Source organism: Phyllobates terribilis, unplaced genomic scaffold (genome assembly GCF_046119375.1).
Source record: "Phyllobates terribilis strain yellow unplaced genomic scaffold, ASM4611937v1 Scaffold_3__8_contigs__length_932513732, whole genome shotgun sequence".
NCBI classification, from domain to species: domain Eukaryota; kingdom Metazoa; phylum Chordata; class Amphibia; order Anura; family Dendrobatidae; genus Phyllobates; species Phyllobates terribilis.
The window spans coordinates 44,488,387-44,504,959 of NW_027362763.1; the positions used below are offsets into that span (position 1 = coordinate 44,488,387).

At 37.7% G+C, this 16,573-nt stretch overlaps 1 protein-coding gene across 2 annotated transcripts in view; it reads right to left on the reverse strand.

The window, feature by feature from the left end:
- Positions 1–896: 896 nt before the first annotated feature.
- LOC141258753 (L-gulonolactone oxidase-like) overlaps positions 897–16,573 on the reverse strand; it is a 421,305-nt gene continuing 405,628 nt past the window's right edge. For both annotated transcript variants that reach the window (XM_073673834.1, XM_073673835.1), the window contains exons 9-12: positions 6,430–6,579; positions 3,796–3,960; positions 2,149–2,239; positions 897–1,966 (exon numbers count right to left, since the gene is read on the reverse strand). In XM_073673834.1, coding sequence (XP_073529935.1) covers positions 1,838–1,966; positions 2,149–2,239; positions 3,796–3,960; positions 6,430–6,579 — 535 coding nt within the window. In that variant the 3' untranslated portion in view covers positions 897–1,837. The remainder of the gene's footprint in view (positions 1,967–2,148; positions 2,240–3,795; positions 3,961–6,429; positions 6,580–16,573) is intronic.

Genomic DNA, 16,573 nt, shown 5'->3' on the forward strand with positions numbered 1-16,573 from the left:
TACAGGAGATATTAGGGACTGATCCTCCCTTGTGACTGTGTTTGTTCTTGTCTGCCCAACTGGGTCCAGTCTTTGGGTGGAGAGGTAGATGTTGCCTGAGGCTTCCTGAGCGTCAGATTACATCTTCCACTTCCCAACTTCCAGTGTTACTTGTCATCGTGTTGTGGTGACATCACTGATTTTTGCCTTGGACCGTGAGACCTATCAACCGTGTCCTACTCTTACCCTTCTATGTGATGATTCTTTAGGATATCACAGGGCCACCATCAAATATTTAAGAGTCCATATAGCAAGACTGACCATAGCCCCAGAAGAAGATGGTCCTGAGTCGTAAGCAAGATAGAGGAAGCTCAGAGCAATCCGCGGGAAGCATAGTTAGCTGGACTGGCCCCTGGATAAACTCCTTAAATGTCTCCCACCAGTAGAATAAAAAGAAATGCAGCCGGGATATTACTAATTATGTTCCAGCACGCAACATGAATTGTCTCTTCTCCATTTGGTCTCTTTCAGGACGTTCTTCTTGTCTTTTACGTTCCACCTTATAGGATTTCTTGCTCCTATATAACATCTTGATGGTGTGACGTCACTACGACATCATTGAGCTTCACAAAAATGGTACTGTGTTTCCACAGGAGCGGTTCGGAAAAAATACGTAGAGGTTGGGAATGAGTAGCTGATTATGGACAGAACTATATCTTTCAATTTCAGTTACGTGAAGGAAGAGTACGCCCCATAATCACAGATTCTGAACATGGGGCCCATAGCTCAAACACACAGGTTAAACTGCCAAGCCTGTGTCCACAATCCAATGGTCAGAACTATTTAGCCAATAAAACAAACACAGACTATTTTTGGATTTTTTGTCATATTTTTTATTGTTAAATTTGATCATTCTACTTGAAAGGATGAAGGAACCTAAAATGAATTTATTGGCAGAAGAGAAAAGTCGAACCGGTCAACCATTTATGAATTAACAGACTTACATGCTAAGTGCATTGAGTGATTGGACAGTCAAAGATGGCTCGGCCCCTCTGGGCCTCTTTCTTCACCATGACAGAATGGCACAAGTTGAATATAATACAAGGTGAATAGACCTTGTATTACTGAGAAAGACCGGCGAAACGCGCGTCGGGGCGCATTCCTTCCCATCTGTGCCATCCTGGGGTTCTCTGAGATTCGTGGGCTCCTCTCTTCTGACCATTCTGGGTGAGTGAAACTGTTCAGGACTTTGGGAACTCATTGGGACATTACTGAAACTCATCCCTCGCTTTTGATATGTATCATTGTGGTTACACTTTTGTACAACATGAGACCTCACCTCTTGTCACTAGGCATTATTTGTGATTTGCACATATTTTCTATTAGGTATTTATTATGAGGCTTCTGTTATTTTATGAGGGGATGAGCCCTCTAATTGTCCCATATTTATTCCCCCTTTCTATTTATTGATTTATACTTGCCCTTGGTCACATATTTATGCATTTAACAACTGTGATTGTCTTGCCCTCCCAGGGATTCCCCATTCTCCGGCACCTTGCACCTTACTCCCCTACTTTTTGTGACTTTGTATATTTTAATACTCGGAATTTATCTACTAATAAAACTTTATTCATTGTGCCAAATTACTCATTTTGTTCTCCTTTTTCAAAGGTGAATATAATTTAAGGTGAATCTGGAAATGGAGCGACGTGGTTCTGGGATGGACAACATTTAGCACAGCTGGGAGGAACTTTACACCAAGTCCAAAAACTTCTGAGCAGAATGAAAATTTAGGAAAACCTTCTGTGGGCAGAAAGGAATATTCATGAAGATTTTTTTTTTGACCACTGTGTCTTCCTCAGTAGAAGACTTTCTCAAGATAGGTATTGAGGAACATCCCTGTTGGGTCGACTTTCTCTCTGATGCTTTTGAATTTGCCGAATGCTGGATACATCTTCTCAAAATCCTTACGAGTGCAAGTATGGGCCTGTGAATGAATGAAAACGGTGCGGGTCATACTAGAGACATGGGGGGTCTTACCAGGTCTGCTGAATTTAAACATGGAAACTAGCAAAAATTGGTCAGAAATGAGAATCCAAAAACATTATGAAGGATTTTCCAAAAATTTGGATGGCCCGGGAGCATCTGTTTCATATCTATCAGCCGTACCTTAGCCCAGTGGGGTCGTCCTCCAACTTGTTTCATAATCTTCTCATATTCTGACCAGTAATCCTGGTGCGGAACGTCTTTCCCGTATGGCCTAAGGGGAAGAATTATTAGTTAGTTCGAAATTCCCCACGTCCTGGACTTAAAGTTATGTGACAGTATGGCTTCTACCTTGTAATGGCACGTATTGTGCCAGGTTGGCAAATGCATCAGCTCTGGCTTCAGAAGCTGGCCAAAAACATTAAGTGTCTGTTGACCAAATGCTCTGCTGTCCCCTTTCGAACAAGATCATGGAATGATCACGCCGAAGTTGGAGGGCTCTGCTTCATTCTAGTTTCCAATTTTCAAACACAAATAACTAATGACAGAGGCATAAAGGCCTGAGACAGCTTTCCCCTTTATTGAATATTGTAGTGGTCTACAAGACTCCATCAGTTTTACTCCCTGCCCCATATAACAATAAAATAATAAACATCAACTGGCAGTTCTCGTGCAGACGTCAGCAAGTTTTCTCCAAGATTTGCTGATATTATGCTTCGCTGATTTTTGTCCTGTACCTGTACAAACAATGAAGCATGTTACTGCCTCCACCATGCTCCATGATGGGGATGTTGTATCCACCATGCTCCATGATGGGGATGTTGTATTCTTGGTGGTGACATTTGGCTGTATTAAACTATAGAATCTAGTGATGAAAGAAACTGCTGAAATTCGACTTGGCAGATCTTCCCAAATTTGTTCCGAATTTATTTGCTGTGAATTGATTGTGATTTTTTTTTTTCTCTCACAGGATAGTAAATGTAGGTTTAAAAAAACAACAACTTACATTGCCGCACCGCCCCGCTCCACTTCGGTCTGCTCTTCTAGCTACTTCTCCCACCGCGTCCGTGTGCCATCTGCCCCTCCACACTAGACCTCATGCAATGTCTCGCTGTTGGGATGACTCACGTTACAACACTATGAGTCAACATCATGACGTTTTGAAATCCTGCCGGCATGAAAGGGCTGAATATACTGGGACGAGACAGGAGAAGAAGCCTAAAGACCAGAGGGAAGCAGATAGAGGCTGCGCGGCTAGAGAGCTCAGGGCCGGGGTTCGGTGAACATATATTTTTTTTATTTTCTCACTTTTATTTATCTCTTTCCAGCTCTTTAGAATTCATCCATTTTTCAAGATTTTCACAAAGTGATTCTCCGAAATTTGAATTCATCCGAGTCTATGAATTTTGGGAAATTCGCATTGAGTTCAATTAGTTTAATGGCAGCTTTTGGCACTTGAGATCCAAGTCTCTTACATGAACTTTGGGCAAATTTGTAGCTGAGAAGTTTCCGCTTAGGAACTGGAGAAGCCCCCAGACCCACAGAAGATTCTAACTCAATCACTCGTTAAGGACTTTAGACCTCTGCCAAAAATTGGATACCCCAAATTGCAAGCTCAATGTTTTGTCCATTGAAAGGAGTGGCCGTAAAAAAAAAAATGCTGCCCAATTATAACCTAGTCCCACCATAGGACTGAGGACTTGCTGCTATACACTGCTTTTCCTGTAGGGGGGAAGTAAATGAACATAAAGTTAACATTTCATTAGATTCCCAATAGGGGGCGCCCTATATGTAATGTGCTCCAGGATGTCATGCATACAGCTGTCTCACCTGTACATAATGATGTTCATGTAGCAGCTGTCTCGCTGGTAGCATGGACTCAGCAGGATGTCATCGCCCTTGGCAAATCGAACCTCCACTGGGAAATGCGCCACCACCTGTGGATTCCTCTCCAGCCAGGACTTCAGCTGCAGTAAGGCCTCTTGAGTCTTTTCTCTAAAAAATATATATTCTCATTACTGGAGTAACATAAAATATTGTCCTACAATGTAGTGTGGGAGGGGAGATGACAACTGATCTTAGCACATTTCTGCATTCCTGATTGTCAATGAGCTGTGTATGCAAATGGCAGACTACGGGGTCTTTGTTAGGGCTCCCTGTGGTTGCAGTGTGGAGCGCCAAGGGGGTGATGGAGCTACTTACAAACACCTTAGATGGCAATGTTTTGTCCACAGCATCTAAGGGGGTTAAAGACTCAGATCAGCATAGTGTTTGATATAGCCTGCCGGAGCTGAGCGTTTTCTATATTACATACACAGCAGCAACGACAAGTGCCGGCACAAACCCAGCTCCTGAGTCCGCACCATCACTGCTCCATAATAGTACGGCACTTTGTGAGAATTACCGGTTCACTGTGACACACTGTTGCAATGCAAGAGGGGAAGTGGTTAACTGACATGTTTCTGTAAAACATCCCTTTACGATGGAGTTAAAGGGGTTGTCCAGTAAATAAAGGATAAATAATAACTTATAGATCGGCGGGGGTCTGACCGCTGGATCCTGCACTGAGTGGAGCGGCGCTGCACATGTCCCCTCTGGAACGGCACTCCGCTTTATCTAGCAGCCCCATGGATAATGAATGGAGCAGCGGTCAGACCCCTATCGATCAGTAAGTTATCACGCATCCTATGAGAAAGGCTTTTTGAATGTAATTTTTTTTCCTTATTGTTGTGTTTTTTCTTTCTTACTTTTGCCCCTGAGGAAGCCTCATCTCACGGAGGAGATACGTGTGGGGTTTATTCCCTATCTTTGCCCCCACGGGGGTATCCACATGTCTTTTCTTTATTTGACCACCATTTTTGTCTTCACATGGTATGGCGGCGATCTGACATACACAGTGCTGCTCACCATTATTGGCACCCCTTCATTTGTTTCATAGATTAATACATTTCCATTTATTTCTGAAGATATTGTACAAAGTTATATCCTCAGGATTTTTTAGTTATTTGTCCAAAGTAATACGACAATAAAACATTGGTTTTCAACTTAAATGTTGCACTTTCAAAGAAAAAACTGAATAAACAGCATGTGCAGCAATAAAGGCCCCCCTAATTAATACCTGGTTGCCCACCCTTTGGCATTGCTGACAGCCTCCAGATGTTTCTTGTAGCCATCTATAAGATTCTTGCACTTCTCAGCTGGAATTTTCTTCCTTTGCAGTTTGTTCAAGCTCTTGAATGTTTGCCGGGTTATTTTTCCCAATGGCAGATTTCAGCTCACCCCAAAGATTTTCAATGGGATTGAGGTCAGGACTCATTGCTGGCCATTTTAAAACAATCCATTTTTTCTTTTTCAACCATTCTTGTGTACTTTTGGATGTGTGCTTTGGGTCATTGTCTTGCTGGAGGACTCATGATCTTCAACTAAAACCAAGTTTTCTTATACTGGGAAGGACATTTCGCTCTAAAATCTCTTGATAATTCTCTGATTTCATGATTCCTGTGATATGGTGAGGGCCTCCAGTACCAGACGCAGCAAAGCAATCCCACAGCATTATGGATCCTCCACCATGCTTAACTGTTAGTAAGGTGTTCTTATTTTTATAAGCTTCATTGCGCCGTCTGTAAACAAACTGTTGCTTTGCATTGCTCTATTTTTGTTTCATTGTTTATTATTGCAAAAGTGATCCCTTTTTGTGGCTTACTTCTTTTCAAATGTGGTACTGTACTTTTCTTTCTCTCTAGTTAATGTAGTAAAGGAAATCTGTTACTAAGTTTTGCTATGTAATCTGAGAACAGCATAATGTAGGGGCTGAAACCCTGATTCCAGCGATGTGTTACTTCCTAGGCTGTTTTACTGTTTCAATATAATCAGTGTTTTATCAGCAAGAAATTATCACTGCAGGATTAGGTATCTCGTGCCTCCTGGTCCAACCACGCCCGCGCACTGATACAGTGTATACAGGAAGCTGCCAATCAGTGGTGGGGGCAGGGATATACACAGGTCAGCATTACAAGCTCTGCTAGATTTGCAGTTGATAAAAGCGTGATTTTATCACAACTGCTGCACCCAGTAAACTGATACATTGCTGTAATCAGGGTCTCTGTCCCTACATCATTGTGCTGTCAGATTACATAGCAAAAACCTGGTGACAGAATTCCTTTAAACTTTTATTGTTTTTTTTTTTTGCTTTTTTATTAAAATGCACTGGAGTACCTTCATTGTCCAATTCATAGCCGTGTATGTCAAATTCAGACGGCTATATGGACACACCTGTGAAAAATTGTTAACTCAAGACAGTGATATGGGCCTATGCTAGACCCAGGGTGGTTCTAAGAAAGCGTCAAGATGCAAAAGCTCTCAATGAGGGATACAATCAGGGTGAATGTAAAAATAATATTAATATTACTAAAAATGTCTACTACTTCAATAAATTGTCAAAAATATTCTGTCCCCTATACTCACATGGGAATCGCCCAGTCCTGCACGTGCTGCTTAAACAGACAGTCAAAGTTAAATACTTTGTAGCTGACATCCACACGATCGCTCCTACCGGCAAACAGGAGCCAGAAGAAAAAACGATTTATCCCAGGGAGCAGTCGTGGAATAAAAGTGCTGAAAACAGAGAATAATAGAGGAAAATCAAAGGAATAACAAAAGCAGTGTCTCAACAGCAAAAAAAAAGACATATCACATATAGTGGCATAAATAGTAGTCATATTCTTGTACATAGGGGGCAGTATTATAGTAGTTATATTCTTGTACATAGGAGCAGTATTATAGTAGTTATATTCTTGTACATAGGAGCAGTATTATAGTAGTTATATTCTTGTACATAGGGGGCAGTATTATAGTAGTTATATTCTTGTACATAGGAGCAGTATTATAGTAGTTATATTCTTATACATAGGAGCAGTATTATAGTAGTTATATTCTTGTACATAGGGAGCAGTATTATAGTAGTTATATTCTTGTATATAGGGGGCAGTATTATAGTAGTTATATTCTTGTGCATAGGGAGCAGTATTATAGTAGTTATATTCTTGTACATAGGGGGCAGTATTATAGTAGTTATATTCTTGTACATAGGGGGCAGTATTATAGTAGTTATATTCTTGTACATAGGGGGCAGTATTATAGTAGTTATATTCTTGTATATAGGGGGCAGTATTATAGTAGTTATATTCTTGTGCATAGGGAGCAGTATTATAGTAGTTATATTCTTGTACATAGGGGGCAGTATTATAGTAGTTATATTCTTGTATATAGGGGGCAGTATTATAGTAGTTATATTCTTGTGCATAGGGAGCAGTATTATAGTAGTTATATTCTTGTACATAGGGGGCAGTATTATAGTAGTTATATTCTTGTACATAGGAGCAGTATTATAGTAGTTATATTCCTGTACATAGGGGCAGTATTATAGTAGTTATATTCTTGTACATAGGAGCAGTATTATAGTAGTTATATTCTTGTCCATAGGGGGCAGTATTATAGTAGTTATATTCTTGTACATAGGGGCAGTATTATAGTAGTCATATTCTTGTACATAGGGGGCAGTATTATAGTAGTTATATTCTTGTACATAGGGGGCAGTATTATAGTAGTTATATTCTTGTATATAGGGGGCAGTATTATAGTAGTTATATTCTTGTGCATAGGGAGCAGTATTATAGTAGTTATATTCTTGTACATAGGGGGCAGTATTATAGTAGTTATATTCTTGTACATAGGGGGCAGTATTATAGTAGTTATATTCTTGTACATAGGAGCAGTATTATAGTAGTTATATTCTTGTACATAGGAGCAGTATTATAGTAGTTATATTCTTGTACATAGGGGGCAGTATTATAGTAGTTATATTCTTGTACATAGGAGCAGTATTATAGTAGTTATATTCTTATACATAGGAGCAGTATTATAGTAGTTATATTCTTGTACATAGGGAGCAGTATTATAGTAGTTATATTCTTGTATATAGGGGGCAGTATTATAGTAGTTATATTCTTGTGCATAGGGAGCAGTATTATAGTAGTTATATTCTTGTACATAGGGGGCAGTATTATAGTAGTTATATTCTTGTACATAGGGGGCAGTATTATAGTAGTTATATTCTTGTACATAGGGGGCAGTATTATAGTAGTTATATTCTTGTATATAGGGGGCAGTATTATAGTAGTTATATTCTTGTGCATAGGGAGCAGTATTATAGTAGTTATATTCTTGTACATAGGGGGCAGTATTATAGTAGTTATATTCTTGTATATAGGGGGCAGTATTATAGTAGTTATATTCTTGTGCATAGGGAGCAGTATTATAGTAGTTATATTCTTGTACATAGGGGGCAGTATTATAGTAGTTATATTCTTGTACATAGGAGCAGTATTATAGTAGTTATATTCCTGTACATAGGGGCAGTATTATAGTAGTTATATTCTTGTACATAGGAGCAGTATTATAGTAGTTATATTCTTGTCCATAGGGGGCAGTATTATAGTAGTTATATTCTTGTACATAGGGGCAGTATTATAGTAGTCATATTCTTGTACATAGGGGGCAGTATTATAGTAGTTATATTCTTGTACATAGGGGGCAGTATTATAGTAGTTATATTCTTGTATATAGGGGGCAGTATTATAGTAGTTATATTCTTGTGCATAGGGAGCAGTATTATAGTAGTTATATTCTTGTACATAGGGGGCAGTATTATAGTAGTTATATTCTTGTATATAGGGGGCAGTATTATAGTAGTTATATTCTTGTGCATAGGGAGCAGTATTATAGTAGTTATATTCTTGTACATAGGGGGCAGTATTATAGTAGTTATATTCTTGTACATAGGAGCAGTATTATAGTAGTTATATTCCTGTACATAGGGGCAGTATTATAGTAGTTATATTCTTGTACATAGGAGCAGTATTATAGTAGTTATATTCTTGTCCATAGGGGGCAGTATTATAGTAGTTATATTCTTGTACATAGGGGCAGTATTATAGTAGTTATATTCTTGTACATAGGAGCAGTATTATAGTAGTTATATTCTTGTACATAGGAGTAGTATTATAGTAGTTATATTCTTCTACATAGGAGCAGTATTATAGTAGTTATATTCTTGTACATAGGGGCAGTATTATAGTAGTTATATTCTTGGACATAGGAGCAGTATTATAGTAGTTATATTCTTGTACATAGGGGGCAGTATTATAGTAGTTATATTCTTGTACATAGGAGCAGTATTACAGTAGTTATATTCTTGTATATAGGGGGCAGTATTATAGTAGTTATATTCTTGTCCATAGGGGCAGTATTATAGTAGTTATATTCTTGTACATAGGGGGCAGTATTATAGTAGTTATATTCTTGTACATAGGTGCAGTATTATAATAATTATATTCTTGTACATAAGGGCAGTATTATAGTAGTTATATTCTTGTACATAAGGGCAGTATTATAGTAGTTATATTCTTGCACATAGGGGCAGTATTATAGTAGTTATATTCTTGTACATAGAGGCAGTATTATAGTAGTTATACTATTGTACATAGGAGCAGTATTATAGTAGTTATATTCTTGTACATAGGAGCAGTATTATAGTAGTTATATTCTTGTACATAGGAGCAGTATTATAGTAGTTATATTCTTGTACATAGGAGCAGTATTATAGTAGTTATATTCTTGTACATAGGGAGCAGTATTATAGTAGATATATTCTTGAACATAGGAGCAGTATTATAGTAGTTATACTATTGTACATAGGGGCAGTATTATAGTAGATATATTCTTGAACATAGGGGCAGTATTATAGTAGTTATATTCTTGTAAATAGGAGCAGTATTATAGTAGTTATATTCTTGTACATAGGAGCAGTATTATAGTAGTTTTATTCTTGTACATAGGGAGCAGTATTATAGTAGTTATATTCTTGAACATAGGGGCAGTATTATAGTAGTTATATTCTTGTACATAGGGGGCAGTATTATAGTAGTTATATTCTTGTATATAGGGGGCAGTATTATAGTAGTTATATTCTTGTGCATAGGGAGCAGTATTATAGTAGTTATATTCTTGTACATAGGGGGCAGTATTATAGTAGTTATATTCTTGTACATAGGAGCAGTATTATAGTAGTTATATTCTTGTACATAGGAGCAGTATTATAGTAGTTATATTCCTGTACATAGGGGCAGTATTATAGTAGTTATATTCTTGTACATAGGAGCAGTATTATAGTAGTTATATTCTTGTACATAGGAGCAGTATTATAGTAGTTATATTCCTGTACATAGGGGCAGTATTATAGTAGTTATATTCTTGTACATAGGAGCAGTATTATAGTAGTTATATTCTTGTCCATAGGGGGCAGTATTATAGTAGTTATATTCTTGTACATAGGGGCAGTATTATAGTAGTTATATTCTTGTACATAGGAGCAGTATTATAGTAGTTATATTCTTGTACATAGGGGCAGTATTATAGTAGTTATATTCTTGCACATAGGAGCAGTATTATAGTAGTTATATTCTTGTACATAGTGGGCAGTATTATAGTAGTTATATTCTTGTACATAGGGGCAGTATTATAGTAGTTATATTCTTCTACATAGGAGCAGTATTATAGTAGTTATATTGTTGTACATAGGGGCAGTATTATAGTAGTTATATTCTTGGACATAGGAGCAGTATTATAGTAGTTATATTCTTGTACATAGGGGGCAGTATTATAGTAGTTATATTCTTGTACATAGGAGCAGTATTACAGTAGTTATATTCTTGTATATAGGGGGCAGTATTATAGTAGTTATATTCTTGTCCATAGGGGCAGTATTATAGTAGTTATATTCTTGTACATAGGGGGCAGTATTATAGTAGTTATATTCTTGTACATAGGTGCAGTATTATAATAATTATATTCTTGTACATAAGGGCAGTATTATAGTAGTTATATTCTTGTACATAAGGGCAGTATTATAGTAGTTATACTATTGTACATAGGAGCAGTATTATAGTAGTTATATTCTTGTACATAGGAGCAGTATTATAGTAGTTATATTCTTGTACATAGGAGCAGTATTATAGTAGTTATATTCTTGTACATAGGAGCAGTATTATAGTAGTTATATTCTTGTACATAGGGAGCAGTATTATAGTAGATATATTCTTGAACATAGGAGCAGTATTATAGTAGTTATACTATTGTACATAGGGGCAGTATTATAGTAGATATATTCTTGAACATAGGGGCAGTATTATAGTAGTTATATTCTTGTAAATAGGAGCAGTATTATAGTAGTTATATTCTTGTACATAGGAGCAGTATTATAGTAGTTTTATTCTTGTACATAGGGAGCAGTATTATAGTAGTTATATTCTTGAACATAGGGGCAGTATTATAGTAGTTATATTCTTGTACATAGGGAGCAGTATTATAGTAGTTATATTCTTGTACATAGGGAGCAGTATTATAGTAGTTTTATTCTTGTACATAGGAGCAGTATTATAGTAGTTATATTCTTGTACATAGGAGCAGTATTATAGTAGTTATATTCTTGTACATATGAGGCAGTATTATAGTAGTTATATTCTTGTACATAGGGGGCTGTATTATAGTAGTTATATTCTTGTACATAGGAAGAAGTATTATAGTAGTTATATTCTTATGTATAGTGGCAGTATTATAGTAGTTATATTCTTGTACATAGGAGCAGTATTATAGTAGTTATATTCTTGTACATAGGGGGCAGTATTATAGTAGTTATATTCTTGTACATAGGGGGCAGTATTATAGTAGTTATATTCTTGTACATAGGGGCAGTATTATAGTAGTTATATTCTTGTACATAGGAGCAGTATTATAGTAGTTATATTCTTGTACATAGGGGCAGTATTATAGTAGTTATATTCTTCTACATAGGAGCAGTATTATAGTAGTTATATTGTTGTACATAGGGGCAGTATTATAGTAGTTATATTCTTGGACATAGGAGCAGTATTATAGTAGTTATATTCTTGTACATAGGGGGCAGTATTATAGTAGTTATATTCTTGTACATAGGAGCAGTATTACAGTAGTTATATTCTTGTATATAGGGGGCAGTATTATAGTAGTTATATTCTTGTCCATAGGGGCAGTATTATAGTAGTTATATTCTTGTACATAGGGGGCAGTATTATAGTAGTTATATTCTTGTACATAGGTGCAGTATTATAATAATTATATTCTTGTACATAAGGGCAGTATTATAGTAGTTATACTATTGTACATAGGAGCAGTATTATAGTAGTTATACTATTGTACATAGGAGCAGTATTATAGTAGTTATATTCTTGTACATAGGAGCAGTATTATAGTAGTTATATTCTTGTACATAGGAGCAGTATTATAGTAGTTATATTCTTGTACATAGGAGCAGTATTATAGTAGTTATATTCTTGTACATAGGGAGCAGTATTATAGTAGATATATTCTTGAACATAGGAGCAGTATTATAGTAGTTATACTATTGTACATAGGGGCAGTATTATAGTAGATATATTCTTGAACATAGGGGCAGTATTATAGTAGTTATATTCTTGTAAATAGGAGCAGTATTATAGTAGTTATATTCTTGTACATAGGAGCAGTATTATAGTAGTTTTATTCTTGTACATAGGGAGCAGTATTATAGTAGTTATATTCTTGAACATAGGGGCAGTATTATAGTAGTTATATTCTTGTACATAGGGAGCAGTATTATAGTAGTTATATTCTTGTACATAGGGAGCAGTATTATAGTAGTTTTATTCTTGTACATAGGAGCAGTATTATAGTAGTTATATTCTTGTACATAGGAGCAGTATTATAGTAGTTATATTCTTGTACATATGAGGCAGTATTATAGTAGTTATATTCTTGTACATAGGGGGCTGTATTATAGTAGTTATATTCTTGTACATAGGAAGAAGTATTATAGTAGTTATATTCTTATGTATAGTGGCAGTATTATAGTAGTTATATTCTTGTACATAGGAGCAGTATTATAGTAGTTATATTCTTGTACATAGGGGGCAGTATTATAGTAGTTATATTCTTGTACATAGGGGGCAGTATTATAGTAGTTATATTCTTGTACATAGGGGCAGTATTATAGTAGTTATATTCTTGTACATAGGAGCAGTATTATAGTAGTTATATTCTTGTACATAGGGGCAGTATTATAGCAGTTATATTCTTGTACATAGTAGCAGTAATAGTAGTGGAGATTCTTGCTGGGTGTGTGGACATATGCTGTGGGGACGCTATGCCCTTGCAGGCCACATGGAACAGATGGCTTGAGTTAACCAGGACCAGATGTTTGACAGTTCAATAAGGGAGACAGCCAGTCAAAAATAAGCTTTTTACTTAAGGATTAGTGTTGAGCGAGTATGTTCTATTAACCCTTTCGCTGAGTATGCTCGGGTCGAGCTCCGAGTATTTATAGCTGCTCGGTGATATGGTTGAATCGCTCCCCTGTGCATGATTTGCAACTGTTTGACAGTTTTATTACATGTGAGGAATGTCTGTTTCTTACACATTCCTCACATGTAATAAAGCTGTCAAACAGTCACAAATCATGCACACGGGAGCGATTCAACCATATCACCGAGCAGCTGTAAATACTCGGAGCTCGGCCCGAGCATACTCGGAACAGAACATACTCGCTCAACAATATTAAGGATAACTGTGAAGGGATTATGTACAGGAGATAGTGGGTACATATCTTGATGAACGTTTCCTTTACGATACAGAGCATTTTCACACACAGGTCCTTCCTCTTTCCTCTTATTCATTCTCTGTATTCATTGTTCCTCACTACTTCACCACAACCCAGCTCGACACTACAGTCCTGTTTAGCAAAAGTCCTTTACTCGACCAGCGGTTCCGTGTCTTCTTCCCCCTTAGGGGATCTATGTTGCCAATATGGCCAGTACTTATCTTCTCTAGTGCTGATGCTCTGGAATTCCCGCTCAGGACGCTCTCAGGACGCTCTCCTCATCTCGCGTACTCGGTCCTGTTTGTGCCCGTTACCTTCAAGTGTTATAAACTCTATGCCTTTAAGCTAGGCGTCCTCTTCCAGTACCCATTTCTTGAAAATCACTCTGTCTCTGAGTCACTTCTACTCCGGATATCGCTATCTCTTTCCTCTCGGTCTCCTCCCACTTAGGGACATGTAAGAATGCGGCACTGCTCACTTTGGACCTTAGGTTCTTTCTCTATGGACTCCAGGCCCTATCTGCCTCACTACCAGGATCTCCTCTATGATCTTGCTACATATCCGCTCCCTCTCTGGGCTAGTCCCAACTCTTAACTCCACCAATACCTAGTCACTACCTGTTGCTGCGTAGAACACAACTCTATTACCAACTCTATTATGATGAGCTGCTGCTAATCCATAAAGCCCTGGCACTTTACAGAAAGATCGTGTCCCAGTCCCAATGTGCTCTCCGGTGTGGGGTGTAGCACACTCATTGGTAAGCCGCAGGCCTTCACTGGCTACAGAATTAATTAGCACAAAAAGGATATATAGATCCATTAGCTGTACACAAGGAGCATTCCAATTTAATCCAAAAAATTTTTAATACCAAAACAGTTCCTCCTTTTACTATATTAAGAAAATCATCTGAAGTAGTCATATAGTAGTTAATTATATATAGTATTTTATTTAACACAGCAAGCAAAACCAATTAAAAATGTACTGCCCCTAAAAAATCCCAATTAAAACCAATAGGCAGTGGGGCCTACAAACAACCTTATGACATACAGATAAGTATATATATACCATTATATAGGTATCAGAAAGAGGAGGAGAGCTCAGCATATCTTCGCAAAAAAGTGTCTTTATTTAAACATGTATAGAAAAATAAGTATTTAAACCAGACAAAGTGTCGGTAAAAAATGACTGCATAGGAACATACTGAAACATCAGATAGATATATTAATGGGACAATGATTATAGCCCTATGGTATGGATAGAATTGCACAATTACCCAAGGCAAATCATAAATCATAAATATAGTAGAAGCAATAAATATGCTATATATGATAAAAGCATTCCACTTGAATAGAAAAAAAGAGGTACCATTAATGTAACAAGGGGAAACATTGCCATATATCAAGGGGGTGCACCAACATATACCTAGTGCCAGGGCAAAATATATGATGAAAAGTATGTTTACCTGTAGAAAATTCTCACAGTCAGAGTGGAGAGAAAGGGGAGAGAGGAAAGGGTGGTAGTAGCACGGAGCCCGACGCGCGTTTCGCGGTAAGATCGCTTTCTCAAGGGCGGGTGATATTTTCATAACTATTATGTGGCTTGTTCTGTACCATTATGTAGGTGTACATTATTGTATACAGTTCAAATTGCCATATGATAAATACACATAATAAATAAGTTTCTAAGGCCAGTTGGGCACCGGCTTAGACAGTATATAGTTAATCACAGACCATATGCCATAGTGATAGCCCCACACAGCCCAGCACCCCTACGCGCATTTGGCGTGTTTGCTTCCTCAGGGTGTTTGCTCCCTATCACTATGCTATCGGGCACTTCTTATTTCTTGTTTCCTTTATACAGCACATTTTCAGCATTACTGTCCGTTCCTCTTGGACTATCTCCACGTTCACTGGCTCTGGCAGCCCCAGGGATTTCCCGTCCAGTTCCGCAGTACATCTGCATCATTCCGCCGTGATCTGTTATCTTCCCTAAACGCGGTTCCACGTCCATCATCCCTTGTATGTCAGATCATAAGGCACTCTTCGTAGTACTTGTAACGAGCCTTGAGCTCCGGACGTTGCAGGAATGTCCGCAAGGAATTCCAATAAGGCCTCCCACTTTCCCAGAGGATAAATTATTGCTGTCACTATCAGCCCACTGCCACCTGAACTTGACTTTGATTAACGAATTTCCCTATCTGACTCCTATGAGGAGCAGCCCCTTTTTACTGGGGCTTGCCCCTCCCACTATGGGCTAATCCTGAACTTAACTTTACATTGTCTTATGGTCATCACCAAACTATAGTTACCATATTATCCTATGCATATTATACCTACAATGCCTATCACACTATCATATGTCCTACATCTTAATCTATATCTTACCCTATGAAGTCTTATGCTGTACACTATGCACATTACTATATCACAGTCTATATCACAATACACACTAAAACCGATGGACATAGTTCACATTTCACAATATATGTATAAAAACGTATGACACGATTTACATGATCAGGCTGTGATTACACCACGTCAACCGTGGGTCTCTGGCTTTCTCCAGTTTACTGCCCCATTGACAGAACATCAACAGTCTCAGGGCACATATACAGCCCTGTGTCTACATTGCATGCACAGAAGGAGCAGGAGGAGCTGCTCCTTCTGTGCATGCAGTCTGATAGGCAAGAAAGGAGATGAGAGGATGGTTCAATACTTCCATCAGTACCTACCCACCTCCACCTTTTATCTAATATGTGTTCTTCACTCCAAGCTGAGCTGTGTGTGTGTGTTGTGACTGTTGTAGGTGGGCTGATTGTGTGTTGTGTCTGTTGTAGCTTCTCTGTGTGTTTGTTGTGACTATTGTAGCTGGGCTGAGTGT